This window comes from Thamnophis sirtalis, unplaced genomic scaffold, assembly GCF_051295495.1.
Source record: "Thamnophis sirtalis isolate CommonGarterSnake01/CBP01778 unplaced genomic scaffold, rThaSir2_p1.2 scaffold_5, whole genome shotgun sequence".
Lineage (NCBI taxonomy): Eukaryota > Metazoa > Chordata > Lepidosauria > Squamata > Natricidae > Thamnophis > Thamnophis sirtalis.
In genome coordinates, this window is record NW_028261385.1 from 71,546,098 (window position 1) to 71,560,952 (window position 14,855).

Genomic DNA, 14,855 nt, shown 5'->3' on the forward strand with positions numbered 1-14,855 from the left:
TTAAAAGTATATTTTCATTTATTGTAGATGTTGCAAAATAAGAAAGTGATCTAATACTGAACGTCCACCTGTAAAGCCTGTTTGTTCTTCAACAAAAATATTTTCTGATTTGATCCATTCCAAGGATCAACTTTAAAACAGAACTGCCTAGCAGTCTGAAAATTGAGAAACTTAAATTTAAATCATTTATTTTTTGAAAGAGGAAAGCATATTATTGGGAGATTATTGAAGAATAGAGCACTTTTTCATATTGAAGAGACCACCATGGTTTTTCTTTTTCAGTTTCTAAAATCCAAGTAATCTACTATATTGAATATCAAACCAGCTAAGAAATTCGACTTACAACTCTCCCTGATTTCCAAAGCCAGCTCCTGGATTCTTTTTGCCCCTAGTTGGTATGTAATCAAGTCTTCAGAGATAATAATTTTGTCATGATACCAGTCTTCGTATGGTATGCAAAACAACAGCATTGCCGTATATGGAGTTCAAGAATGTGGCTTAGTGCCCTTAACATAGTGAGAACTTAGCAGATTTTGATGAGTGATGTGAGCCTGAGGCTTCCTCCCAGCTCTACAGCTGAAAAAGAAGAGTGAACTTTATTCCCTCTACATATCTAAATGTGTATGAGGATGGGGTGCCTATAATTAATTTTAAATTGATGTTAGTTGGGTACAAACTGAGTACGTTTTTTTGAAGGAAGACAGGTGATGATCATCTCTGTGCTTATGTAATATTTTATCCACCAAAAAATATAGAAAGGAGCCGCTCATCAATTAGAAATTCAAAAGAGGTTTATGAGAGAAATTGTGGTGCATTTCCTTCATGTAGCATGACAAAACACTGAACCATGTTACCTAAAATTCATCAATAAATCCAGACTATAAAAACTTTCATTTAGACATTAACCTCACTGAGTGATTTTGCATAAATGTTCATCTACTGTACCTCACAAAATTGTTAGATGAAAAAGGGCTTCAAAATTCTTCGGAAAATATTATACCAAAAATATTAGGGAACGTAAGGTCATCACCAATGGCAGAAACTCCAAAAGCAAAAAGGCCATTTTTCCCGCACCCCCTCTCTCTTTCCTTCTTTTAAAAAATTACCAGAATGCAACGTAAATAGATTGTTTTCTAAGCTCACTCAGAAAAAAGGACCAGTCAAACAGTCTTAATATACTGGATAAGAACAGGAGGTTTTCAAGTGATTACCGATAAGAAACATAAAAATAAAAGAAAGAAAAATAATTAGGTAGAAACATTTATATTTAATTGAGAATAAATGTATCACTTATTGGGTAGATTGTTTTTCAAAGCCTGATGCCTCTCAAATGTGTTGAAGCACAATTTCAAATGCAAGGAGGGATGGCTGAGGATATGAATAACATGTGTGTGTGTGTGTGTGTACGTACACACGCACACACACACACACACACATATACACAGTTAGTCTTTGACTTTCAAACATTTGTTTAGCAAACGTTCAACGTTACAACAACACTGGAAAACATGAGTTATGACCAGTCCTTACACTTATGACCAGTGGTGAAATTCAATTTTTTTTACTATTGGTCCTGTGGGCCATGGCTAGGTGGAAGGATACTGCAAAATCTCCAATCCATCCCCACTCTGGGGCCAGCCAGAGGTGGTATATGCCGGTTTTCCGAATTACTCAAAATTTCCACTACTGGTTCTTCAGAACCTGTCAGAACCTGCTGAATTTCACCCTTGCTTATGACCATCCTAGCATCTTCATGGTCATGTGATCAGAATTTGGTACTTGACAACCAGCATGTATTTGCGACTGCTGCAGCACCATGAGGTCATGTGATCGCCATTTGTGGCCTTCCCAGCTGGTTTCTGACAAGCAGTCAATGGAAAAAGCTGGATTCACTTAATTACCATCATTCACTTAACAACTGTGCATAAACGTTGCAAAATTGTTTACAACTCCCCTTTAACCTTGATTAGCAATGGAAACTTTGATTCTACTAGTGAACGTAAGTTGAGGAACATCTGTAGTATATATAGGACTACGGTGGGGACACCAGATTGAGGAAGACTACCATAATCAAGCTGAAATGGGTTAAGGAAGTGCTGAGAAACCATAATAAATTGTATGAATATTTTGAAATGAAATACAAAGCAAGCACGACTCCAGATTCTTTTCTCTGTAAAGTGTATTCATTCCCCCCCCCCTGCTTAAATGGTCATGCATAAAATGAAAACCATTCATCTCCTTGGGAAAGAGCTAAACTAAAAACAACCATATTTCTTTTTTAAAAGATGGTATTAATGTAACAATAAATATTTATAGGTTTTAGTGAGGGATAAGCCCCTTATGACTTAGCAGCAAGCTTCACAAATAAGATTTGTTATTTCTACCTTATTGGAAACATCTGAGGTTTTCCAAATTCCGTTTAAGTCACCTTGTTCTTCCCAATTTTCCCTTTTAGAATTTACTTAGTAGACAATGTGGAACTATTCCAGCTCGACGGAACCGAGAAGCAAAATTCCATTGGGGCTTCCATTACTAGCAATTCAAGGAAGGAAGGAAATTGTATTTCTTGTCTTAATGAGGCTGCCATCACCTCTGCTACCGTTTAAATGGAATTGAAATGGATAAGGAAATGGATTGGGATGATTAACAGAACATTCTTTTACTTTGGCCGAGATTCTAACTCTAACCAGAGAACAGGGAAAAAACTCTTTCTCTGATACAAACATTTTCAAATCTCTAGAAGTCTGCACGAGAAGGCCAGATTAGTAGATCTTTTATTAGAATTTGTATGCCGCCCACTCCCATAGGGACTCTGGGCGGCTCAAAACAGACAAGAAACATTTAATTTTAAAAAATAGAGATACAAAAAATAAAAATACAGTATTAAAATTCATGTCACCTATTCCATCTAAGCAGGGCTGGATATCAATCAACAGCCCCAGGCCTGCCGGAACAGCCAGGTCTTGACGGCTTTACGGAAGGCCGGGAGAGTGGCAAGGGTCCGGATCTCTGCAGGTAGATCGTTCCACAAGGCCGCGCAGCAACATAGAAGGCCCTCCCCCGGGGAGTCGCCAGCCGGCATTGTCCGGCTGACGGCACCCGGAGGAGGTCCAACCTGTGTGATCTTGTTGATCGTTGGGAGGTTAAGTGGCAGGAGGCGGTCTCTCAGGTAGCCAGGTCCTAAACCATGAAGGGCTTTAAAAGTAATGACTAGCACCTTGAAGCGCGTCCAGAGACCAATAGGAAGCCAGTGCAGCTCGCGGAGGATAGGTGTAACATGGGTGTATCTAGGTGCACCCCATATCGCTTGCGCGGCTGCGTTCTGGACCAACTGTAGTCTTCGAACACTCTTCAGGGGCAGCCCCATGTAAAGTGCATTACAGCAATCCAGTCTTGAGGTGACGAGGGCATGAGTGACTATTCGAAGTGCCTCCCGGTCCAGGTAGGGCTGCAACTGGTGCACCAGGTGAACCTGGGCGAAAGGCCCCATGGTCACAGCTGACAGATGGTGCTCTAATGTCAGCTGTGGGTCCAGGAGGACACCCAAATTGCGGACCCTCTCTGAGGGGTGTATAATTTCACCCCCCAGGCTAAGAGATGGAATGTCTGGATTAACCTTGGGAGGTAGCATCAATAGCCACTCGGTCTTGTCTGGATTGAGTGCAAGCTTGTTCGTTCCCATCCAGACCCTGACAGCCTCCAGGCACTGGCACATCACTTCCACTGCTTCGCTGAGTTGGCACAGGGCGGACAGATACATTTGAGTATCGTCCGCATATTGATGATATTTAATTCCGTGCCGCCGGATGATCTCACCCAGTGGCTTCATGTAGATGTTAAATAGGAGGGGGGACAGGACCGAACCCTGCGGCACGCCACACTCGAGGGGCCTAGGGGTCGAACTCTGTCCTCCAACCAACACCGACTGCGACCTGTCCGAGAGGTAGGAGGAGAACCACCTTAAGACGGTGCCTCCCACTCCCACCTCCCGTAACCGTCGCAGAAGGATACCATGGTGGATGGTATCGAAGGCCGCTGAGAGGTCAAGGAGCACTAGGATAGAGGAATGTCCTCTATCCCTGGCCCGCCAGAGATCATCGATCAGCGCGACCAAAGCAGTTTCTGTGCTGTAACCAGGCCTGAAACCCGACTGAAAGGGATCCAGATAATCTGCTTCATCCAAGGTCCGTCAGAGTTGAAAGGCCACCACCTTCTCGACAACCTTCCCTATGAACGGGAGGTTGGAAACTGGGTGATAGTTGTTTAAAATGGCTGGATCCAGGGATGGTTTCTTGAGGAGGGGTCTCACCACCGCATCCTTTAGAGAATGTGGGCAGGATCCCTCCAGAAGAGAGGTGTTAACAATCCTCTGGAGCCAGCCATGTGTCACCTCCCTGCTGGTCGAGACCAGCCAGGAGCGACACGGGTCCAGTAAACAGGTGGAGGCACTCACTGCTCCCATGGCCTTGTCCGCTTCCTCAGGAACGACAAGTTGAAACTCGCTTCATAAAATCTGATCAGGACCTTCCCCCGGCGCCTCGGCTGGTACCGTCCAAGTGGAGTCCAGGTCTGTCCGGATCCGAGCGATTTTATCTGACAGAAACTGAACAAATTCCTCAGCTCTACCCTGTAAGAGTTCGTCCGCATCCCTCCCTTTCAAGAGGGAGCGGGCTATCCCAAACAGGGCAGCTGGGCGAGATTCTGCGGATGCGATAAGAGCGGAAAAATGCGCACATTTTGCCACACGTATTGCCACTAGATAAGTCCTAATAAAGGCTCTTAATTGTGTTTGGTCAGATTCGGAGTTACTAGCCCTCCAACGTCGCTCCAGGCATCTCTTTTGGGTTAAAAGTAAACCTTTTCAGGCAATTCTAAGTGTTTTCATATTTGACCTAGAATAAAATAATATCCAGAATCATTTTGGAGTATTTTTCATCCTTTTAAAGACTTCTTTCTGTTTGTGAAACTGGCTTTGAAAGTGTGCCCCTTATTTCTATATCATACTGTAGACTTGTCTTCACTCAGCTTTTTCTGTCAAGGGGAGGTACCAATGCTAGAAAGATAGCAATAGCACTTAGCACATATATCACTTCATAGTGCTTTTACAGCCTTCTCTAAGTGGTTTACAGAGTCAGCATATTGCCCCCACAATCTGGGTCCTCATTTTACCCACCTTGAGCCTGGTGGGATTTGAACTGCCGAACTGCAGCTAGCAGTCAGCTGAAGTAACCTGCAGTGCTGCACTCTAACCATTGCACCACCTCAGCTCTAAAAAGATGGGAACAGATTATTGCAAACTCTGGGGTAATTTTTCCAGTTTTTTGTTTATATACATGTCTTGTAAAACAATGCATATTTACATTGCACATATTTACAAAGTCAACTTTTGATCCAATCTGCTTAAAAACATTCAAGCAATTCCTAAAATGACAGGTCATATATTTTTGTTAAGTTAATAAAAAAGTAAGACTTGAAAAGAATAGAGAATCAGACAAAGTCAATCATCTTGGCTTCAATTTTGTTAAGGAAGGGTGGAATAAAAATATAAAATAAATATTGAATAACCATTCGAATCAGTCAGTATCACATATTTTTTACTGAAAATTGCAAATACATTTGTAAGTTAGATTTGTTATTTAAAATACACTGTGGCATAGCTTTTGGCATTTATACAAAGCACAGAAAATCATAACATGGCAATGTGTGACATGTTCTACACATAACCACAGTCAACAATCCAGCTCAGACCTTAAAAAACTAGGAAGCAATGCAGATTGTTAAAATTCACACTATAGAGATGTTGCCAAATGATAGGCACAGAAATCATGTAATGGATACATCAACAGTTTATACAGATTTTATGTGGTTTGTTCTTATACCACTTTTCAAATACACTACTGATAATCTATACATAACAAATGAATAACAATCAGCCAGTTTTGTCTAAGGTTAAGGCATTAGGTACAAACGGGCAACCATGAATTCTAGTCTAGCCTTAGCCATGAAAGCCATCTGGATATTCTTTGCACAATCACTTAAACTCAGCACCTGTCACAGAATTGTTGTGGGCAAAATAGGAGGAGAAAGGTATGTTGGCTATTGAGTTATCTGTAAAAATAATGAAGGAAGTATATACTGTATCTGTAAGAGTGTGTGTGTCAGTGGTGGGTTGTAGGCGGTACGCCCCGGTATGGGTGTACCGGTGCCTGCGGGGAGCACCAGCTACCGTTCCAGTACGGTATTCTGGAGGGCCCACCATCCTTTACTGTATTTGAGCTCTTCAGTGCTTCCGTCACACGCACGGAGTGTACGGCTCCTGAATGACGCTCCGCTGAGGAGCTGGAGCATTGCAGAGGCATCAAGGAGCATCGCAGGAGGTAAGGACGCATGCGTGCACTGCACATGTGTGCACACGTTCATGTGATGGTCGCCGGCCCCGTTGCACTATACCGGTTGCAACAGGATCCGGAAGTCACCACTGGTGTGTGTGTGTGTGTGTGTGTGTGTGTGTAATAAATATATAAAATGCCTGGATGAGAATGACAAAACCATAGAAAATGTATCCTTTAATATAAGAATGTATCAACATAATATTAGTGCTGTTTCAAGCTTTGTGCAGCAAATCAAAAGTCATAATCCAAAAGAGAATAGAATCAACATCCAACGGGCATGGAGACATAGTTAATACTTTTATTTTAAATTAAGCTAATAATTTTGTTTTTGTTTTGTTTTGGTAGTGGTGAGTTTGGAATACCAACACTACACTACCAACATTGCAGCTAATAGAATATTATGAGACCAAGACTCGAATCACCTTGAACGTGAGATGGGTGGCAAATAAATTTAATAAATGCAACTAGAATATTCTTTTTGCAACATTACAACCCAAAACACAGTAGACTTAAGCACAAGCCTGGAAAGGCAATGAGGAGTAGAGAGGTTGGCAGATAGGAGAAGCAAAGGATGTGGGAAATACAGCAGAAGTGAATTAAGCGCTGGAAGGAAGGAAGAAATGCAGTGGAGAGCACAGCCATGCATACATTTGTGGGAAGAATGTTTGGAGGTAAGGAGACTATGGGAAAATCAAATAGGTCAGACACTTAAAGAATGGATGGAGAACTCCGACTTTTGGCTAGAATCAAGAAAGTTCTTGTATTTCATGTATGCATTTCAGATATGTATTAATATATAGAATGAGAATTTTCAAACTGGGTTGAATGCCTCGCCATCAGGCAAACCAAGGTAAGAGTGGAGGCACTGATTGAAGACACAAAGTGAAAACATAATTTAAAACCAAAGGGAGACAATTCCACAATCAGATTGCTGATCATTTCTATCCCCACTAGAGCTTCTAACAATATAGCATTGCATGCAAAACACAATTGACTATCCGTATACTAATAGATGGAGGAAAAAAATTGGCCAAATCTTGAAGGCTTAACATCCGAGGTGCTATGCTACCACTTCCGACGAACTGGTAGTGGCAGCGGCGCAAGGCTCTGCCCACCCACCCAGATGTCATCAAGGACCTTCTGCGCATGCCCAGACGTGTGCGCTCCCACTACCAAACCAGTAGTGAAGAAAACAGAATACCATCTCTGCTTAGCATGCAGTAGAAGTTAATTAACTGTTCTATCATACTGTACTATTAACTTTACAACTGCTATATAATCAGTTGTTTTATTCTAAAAAAAAACTGTAAGAGTTTATCCCTTGAGAATGTGACTACTCAAATGTTTTGTACTTCCAAGTATTAGAAGCATTTAACTGGTAGCCATGAACGTGTTCCAATTTTCTTCGCACGAATCCCTTTGACTATTAAAATAACTATGCCTTACTTTATGTACTGTATGATCTGGACGGTATTCTCAATTTTAAGAAAAGTGTCTTGCTGATTTATGGGCTTTGAACATAGACAGGATCTATATAGACAGACTAGCCATCTGTTGAAAGACCTGAGAAGAGTGTATATTTGGCTTGGACAATTCTGTAGAATATCATGAAACACAACCTGTTCTTAGATGTTGTTCTACTAGTTTCAAAATTTGAAACATTCTTAGAACAATAACAAAAATGTATAGATTTGAAACCAGAGGTGGTATTCAGCAGGTTCTGAACAGTTCTGGAGAACCGGTAGCTGAAATTTTGAGTAGTTCGGAGAACAGGTAAATACCACCTCTGACTGGGCCTGCCCCCATCTATTCTCGGCCTCCCGAGTCCCAACTGATCAGGAGAGAATGGGGATTTTGCAGTAACCTTCTCTTGGAGTGGGGAGGGAATGGAGATTTTACAATATCCTTCCCCTGAAGTGGAGAGGGAATGGAGATTTTACAGTATCCTTCCCTTGGAGTGTGGAGGGAATGAAGATTATACAGTATCCTTCCCCTGCCATGCCCACCAAGCCATGCCCACAAACCTGGTATTAGAAAAATTTGAATCCTACCACTCTTTGAAACATACTGGTGAACAGACATTTACAGTCTAGTTGTGGGGGGGGGGAGGCGTTGTGTGCAAAGGAGCTCTTAATCATGCAACTCCTTTTTGTAGACAGTAGAAGAATATTTCTCAAAAGGCTGTTTTTTTTCTTTTAATAAAAATAAAAACAAGCTGAAGAAACTGGGACACATGGGTGAAATTGTTTAAAGCATACTTGGCCAGAGTGTCTAGAATGTTTGAGCCCGCAAATCCTATACATTCAAAGAATGGATTGTTCTAAATTATCTGTGCCTTGCCTTAAAATTAAAATGACATAGTTTATTAAAAAAAGCTAACTCTTAAAATGCCTTGACTTATAATACATTTCAGTGGAATGTAAAACTATTTCTGTCTATCAGTATTCAGTCAAGGCACTATTATCAGAATTCTAATGTCCCATACATAGTTTGAAAAATATAGAACACTTGGTCACATAAAATTCTATTTGAGTGACTTGTTAAGGAAAAGTCTTAAGAATTGCTACGCCGACCAATCTCTTTCATAATTGTCATACATTTAAAGCAATAAATTAACTTTGAAATATGCATAGACAAAGATTACATCTCAGATGCTGCCAAGTTTTTGTTTTTGTATTCCTTATTTGTTCTTTGTAACGGCCAAGTTCACATCACTTAAAGTAACTTGTTTGAAGAAGCTTCTTGGATGAGAAGCAAAATGTTTTCAAAGAAAAAAACAACCAAGAAAGTCCAGTTGCCTTTCAGAAAAGCACTTTTAGGACGACCATGATCTGGATGACTGAGAATCTCCATACTGTCCATTTTGGTTTCTCAACCAGTTTTCATGGCTTAACTTACTGTGTGATACTGGCCAACTGTAATTTAGTCAATAAACCATAATTAATAAAAACACTGCTTAATGCACTGTATGAACCAGCTAATGTTTTCCCATTTTAATCAAACGTAGTAGTGCACTGAAACTGAAAGTAAAGCTGTCTTATAGAAAGTAATACTGCTTTTTAATGCTTCTGGCTCTTAACTGTCATTACTGGCAAACAGTCAAATAAGAGGCATGTTTTTAAGATTCTGGATCAAACATGGAATTTTTTTCCCATACAAAGCATGTTCTTCGGCTCTTTCCCACATTCCATACTGAAGAACAGATTGTTTCCTTCACTTATATTTTTTCCTCAACAAATTTAACAAGATTGGATTAAAAGAAGAAAGTCTTAGCATTCATGACAAGACAGATTTTTCAAGAATATAAAGAACATTTAACTAATTCTAAACTAATTCTAAATTATAATGGCATTTGATAAGGAAATGGTTGCAAAGCCAAGTCAATACGATATCAAAATAGCAGCACTATTGCCTGCAGTTATGAGAAAATAATCAGAAAGAAATTATTATTGCAATAGTCGTCTGATCTGTTCTCCTGACATATCTTGTGGGGAAGGTCAAGCCTGATGTGATATAATAGAGAAAAAGGTTAGATGTTTTTTTAATGTCAACAATTTGAAATATTTAACCAGGGGGCTCCAAAATGCACAGCAAAGGGAGAAAAATAAAGTGCTGATACTGTACAGTATGGACAAAATATCCAAGTAATGGGAGGGGATAAAGAAAGAATCTACTGGAACAAGTATATACTGTGTGGGGATCAATTATATCCACGCTAGTTAAACTATTTTCCAGGAACTATTCTAATCAGAATTCATAGGGCTCTTCCTCACTGCTGAATCAATATGCTCTCCAGCAGTTATTTAGTCAGCAAAATAATATGTCAGCACAATGTTGACTGGCCCCATTCAGATTGATCCCCATTCTACCATAAACCAATGTCACCGGATTGCATTATCCTTATTTATTGTGTACCAGGTTAAGGCAAGGGACTGATGGATTCTCTTTCCTCCAGGTCGGTGGTGAGTTCCTACTAGTTCGGCTGAACCGGTAGTGGTATGGCGACCTGGATCCCTGGAACCAGCAGCGACTCAGGCCTGCCACACCCCCGAACCAGTTCCCCGATCTCTTCTGCCACCACCGTTTTCAGTCAACTGCGCATGTGCAACGTGCGGCATGTGCATGCAAAACACCCTCTCAGTGAACCAGTAGCAAACCGGTTAGGAACCCACCACTGCTCCAGGTGTTACCTGTGGGCCATCAATCACTCTAAGTGGGCAAAGTGAGTATAGACAGTAACTTAGACCAGTGTTTTTCAACCTTTTTTGTGCAAAGGCACACTTTTTTAATGAAAAAAATCATGAGGCACACCACCATTAAAAAATGTAATTTTTTTTTAACTCTGTGCCTATATTGACTATATATAAAGTAATTTTTCCACGGCACACCTTATATTATGTCACGGCACACTAGTGTGCCGCGGCACAGTGGTTGAAAAACACTGACTTAGACCAATGGGTTTTAACTCTTCTGTGCAACAAGGATTTGTTCTCCATTTACTGTCTGAGGGATCCATGCAAGACCTGAAAAGTCCTATGCAAAGCACCAATCAGGCATTATCAAGCAGATGTCTCTCAAGTCCAAGCCAAATTGGACACAGAGGACCAAACCCAGCAACCAGCCAGAAAGGAGTATAACTGCAGCAATCTATAAAATAACAATAATAACTGGGGAAATCCTAAACCTTGACCACACCAGCAACCGAATGTCAGTGAAGGGTAACAAACTTTAGCCATTAAAATTATATCAGAACAAAAAACAAAATATAAAATTTACACCTGAAAAAGGAAAGGATCCCTTTTAGAGACTGGAGCTGGGAAGGAGGCTGGCGGTAAAAAACTAACATGACAGGGAAAAAAAACATTACTGGGCCATGTTTATGCTTAAGCAGGAACAAAAGAAGAAGAGACATTTCCAACTCATCTGATAAAATCCTACAGGTAAGATCGATTTAAGCTTGGAAATCATGCTAATTAGCAGCCTGTTTGGTCTTTCTTATTCTAGCTTTTAATCTCCTTTATCTCCAATTTGTGCTTTGCTCTTTACAATCCTAGCTTCAGATTAGGTCTATTCAAGTTTATAACTGGTTTATATAGGCTATTCATAAACTTTTTTGTGTGTAGTTTTGGAAGTGAACAATCCACCAAGGTGGCAAGAGGTGCGCCATCAAATCCAGTTTCTTAATATCAGTAGAAAATACAAATGGTGGGCACTCCTTTTTAGATTATCTCTCTCTTTGTTAAGAGCATAACAAAGAGCATGTCAAAATTCTTCAGTAAAAGTATGAAAGACATTTGTAGAGGATTTGGCTGAATGTTTGAATTTCCTTCCAAGGCAGATTTGTCTCCAATACTTTCCCACAGCAAATCTACTATTGTCTCTTCAGAGGGAGATTCCTTATTCTCTGCAAGCCAAGAAAAAGGTCAAGCAGATGTCACTGACTCAGAAATACACTGTATGGCCTTCAAAAGTATAAAAATGTGATACGTATAGCTTGGATATTAAACATATCCTTGTTATATTGAAATTATTATGGGTTTTAAATTTGTAAACCGGCCTTAATTATGTCTAAGTGCACATTTTTCTTCCTAAATAGATTTACTGATGTGATGGAACTACTTTTAAACTAAAGTAATGTAGATAACCATGCTCGAGAAACTGTAACTTTTCACTTCACAGATTTCAAATCCATCTTTTTCTATGAAATTATAGAAATATAAAGAGATTACAAGAGTGATTACCGGCTGAATTCACACAATACACTTACATGTATTTCATCATATACTCTGCTTAGTTAACACAACTTCCTGGCTTCATACAGCACACTGAACTAACCATACAGAGTTTGCATTATACGCTAGGCTAAAATTTTGATGGTTTATATTGTAGTTCTATTAAGTCATGAAAAGGCAGGAACAGCTGAAAGCATGCCATATGCAAACTATATGATCAGGCAGATTGAGTGAATAACAAAAAGAATGTGACACTATTAGACAAAGACTTTGGAACAATTTGGAAGATATGGTGGAAGACAAGAAAGACAACACAATGCAAAACCACTTCATTATTTCCATACACTATTGGAGTAAATATGTCAAACTCAAACTCAGTATGTCAAACATAGAGAAATTTAATGAGCTTCCGAAATAGACCCCAGTAAACTGTAAACTATCAATAGCTCTTCTCTAACACTCACAACAAACCAATCAGTACACCAAGTCCTGTAGCACACTTCGATCATTACAAGAGTTAGTAACTTACACAGATGGGGCAATGAAGGGCAGGCTAACAAACAGATCTACAAAGGAAAGCATGAGCCGTTATAGATATAAATGAATTGAATGGAAGCCATAGATAACAGAAAGATGGTGCATGACAGAATATATATCCTGCACATTTGTAATAAGATGTGATAAATAAATCATGGGCTGGAGATCCATTACCCTATGGATCCAATCCATTATCCACTAGAATAATGGCAACTTGAAGATTCAAAAGGAGATCGGATCCAACTGACCTTTTATAAATTGGTTTTACAAGATCAACTGGATCCAAACTTTTTTGGAATCCAGAATTCCCCAAAATGGATAAGGACAAATTGCCCTAATAGCCTCATCTACATTCTTGGTTACAAGTGCTGGGGGGGGGGGAGAAATCCCCTAATATTCCGCTGGAGAAAGTCCTCCTTCAACGAAGCTCCGGCGGAGCCAAGGGAGGAGGCGCCGCCCTTACCCCGTTAGCTGCCGCCATCTGCACCACCACCTCGGTGGCCGTCCTGCTGAAGTACCTGCCGTCGCTGCCCACCACCATGGTGCAGCCCTGGCGGTCGCGCAGATCGATGGAGGAGAGCAGGCTCTGGATGAAGTTGGGCAAGTAATTGCGCTGGCCCTCGAAGACCGCGGTGGGCCTCCTGAGCCCTCCGCCGCCCGTCGGCTTCTGGTCGTCGTACGGGACCGTTTGCACGGTCAGCACCGGGATCGGGCTCCCTTCCATGGCGCTCGGCTTCTAGCCTGCACAGGATCCCGGCGAGGAGCTTCTTTCGGTCGGCGCGGCGATGCCTCTTGCCTGGGGCGCTCCCGTTAGGAGAAGGATGAGCTCCCAGCGCCGCCCCGCCCTACCCAGCCACTCCACCGCGCCTCTTTTCCCGCCTTAATCCTCGTTCTGCCTCGGCGTCCCTTGGCTATGCATGATGCCGAAGGCAAGTTCGCTTCAGGAAAGCAAAGAGCAAGAGGTTTCTTCCCGCCCGGGGCGCTCGCAGCCGGTTTGCCCACGCTCTCCCTCTCTGCAGTGTCCTCCGGGACGAGCCAGCTGCCCTTTTCGAAGAAGGACACGAGGGGGCTGCCAAAGCCTCTTTTGCAGGCGGCAGCCTCGGCCAGTAATAACCCTGGTAAGCGAAGCTGAGGATTGTTGTTCGCTGCCAGAGATGTAACTAGAAGCTGGGGCGTCTCTCTCTGTGAAAGACATTTGTTCCAGAGGATCACATCCTGTCAGTCCTCCAGCTTTCTATTTTGCACAAAGCCGCCCAGCCCCTTTATAGATCAGCCTGGCCCGCTTCTCGACTTGCTGGTTGGGAATGCTCTTTTGGATCAGCTAAAAGGGAGTTCTGGGCTGGAATCGCAGCCCATAAGGGTGCAAGGCCCACAAAGCTAAAAGCATTAGGATAATGTTCTGTTAGGACAATGGGATCAACCAGGATGAAAGGTTATGTATTTCCAAGCAATCCGCATGACACACCAGCATTGACAGTGCAGTTGGGTTCCTTTTATAACTTGGATTTGGTTTAGTAACCTTCCCCCCCACCTCCTGTTGCTTTGGGCCTTGGTATCAGGTGAGTTCTCAAGTCAGCATTTTTGAAAATGCAAGGTTAAGGTTTCCTTTGTCTAATACCAGAAGCAGCTGGTATGCATTAGAAAACAAAAAAGGCTTCTCCAAATGGTAATTAATTGAACATTATCTGCTTAGTTCTTCAACTAAATAAAGTTGTTACAACTTTAAATCAGTAATTTTATAGGCCCCACCCTCAGGTTTTCACTCTGTAAGACACAAAGAAAGGAGAGGACGTTGGAAGGAAAAAAAAGATTGATAGCGGTGATGCAAAATATACTTAATTTTCACATAATTTTGTGCTGCATCTCTTGTTTTTATGTTTGTCCTGTTCAGTCACACACACGTCCCCATTGTTATTGTTCTTTCTGTCCTTTTTGCTTTTTTTAATGAATTTCCTCTTTCTCCCCTGGGTCAGAAATCCAGCCAGAGAGAAAAGAAACACAATTGGTGGTTAAATGGAAACCATTCCATAATGGCTTATTTCAGAAGAAGGAATCACTTTTTCCTCTTTCTCCTTTGAGATTAAATCCTAGGTCTCTATCCACCAGATTAACAGGATTGTACTACATTATTATCATATTTTCAAGCCCTTTACTAAGGACTTTTTATTTTATGCCAGCAGACTATAGCCCCAAA

General features: G+C 41.3%; 1 protein-coding gene across 1 annotated transcript in view; it reads right to left on the bottom strand.

Moving 5' to 3' along the window:
- PGM5 (phosphoglucomutase 5) overlaps positions 1-13,822 on the bottom strand; it is a 60,354-nt gene extending 46,532 nt beyond the window's left edge. The window contains exon 1 of the mRNA XM_014057785.2: positions 13,125-13,822. Within this exon, the coding sequence (XP_013913260.2) occupies positions 13,125-13,385 (261 nt within the window). The 5' untranslated portion in view covers positions 13,386-13,822. The remainder of the gene's footprint in view (positions 1-13,124) is intronic.
- Positions 13,823-14,855: the final 1,033 nt, after the last annotated feature.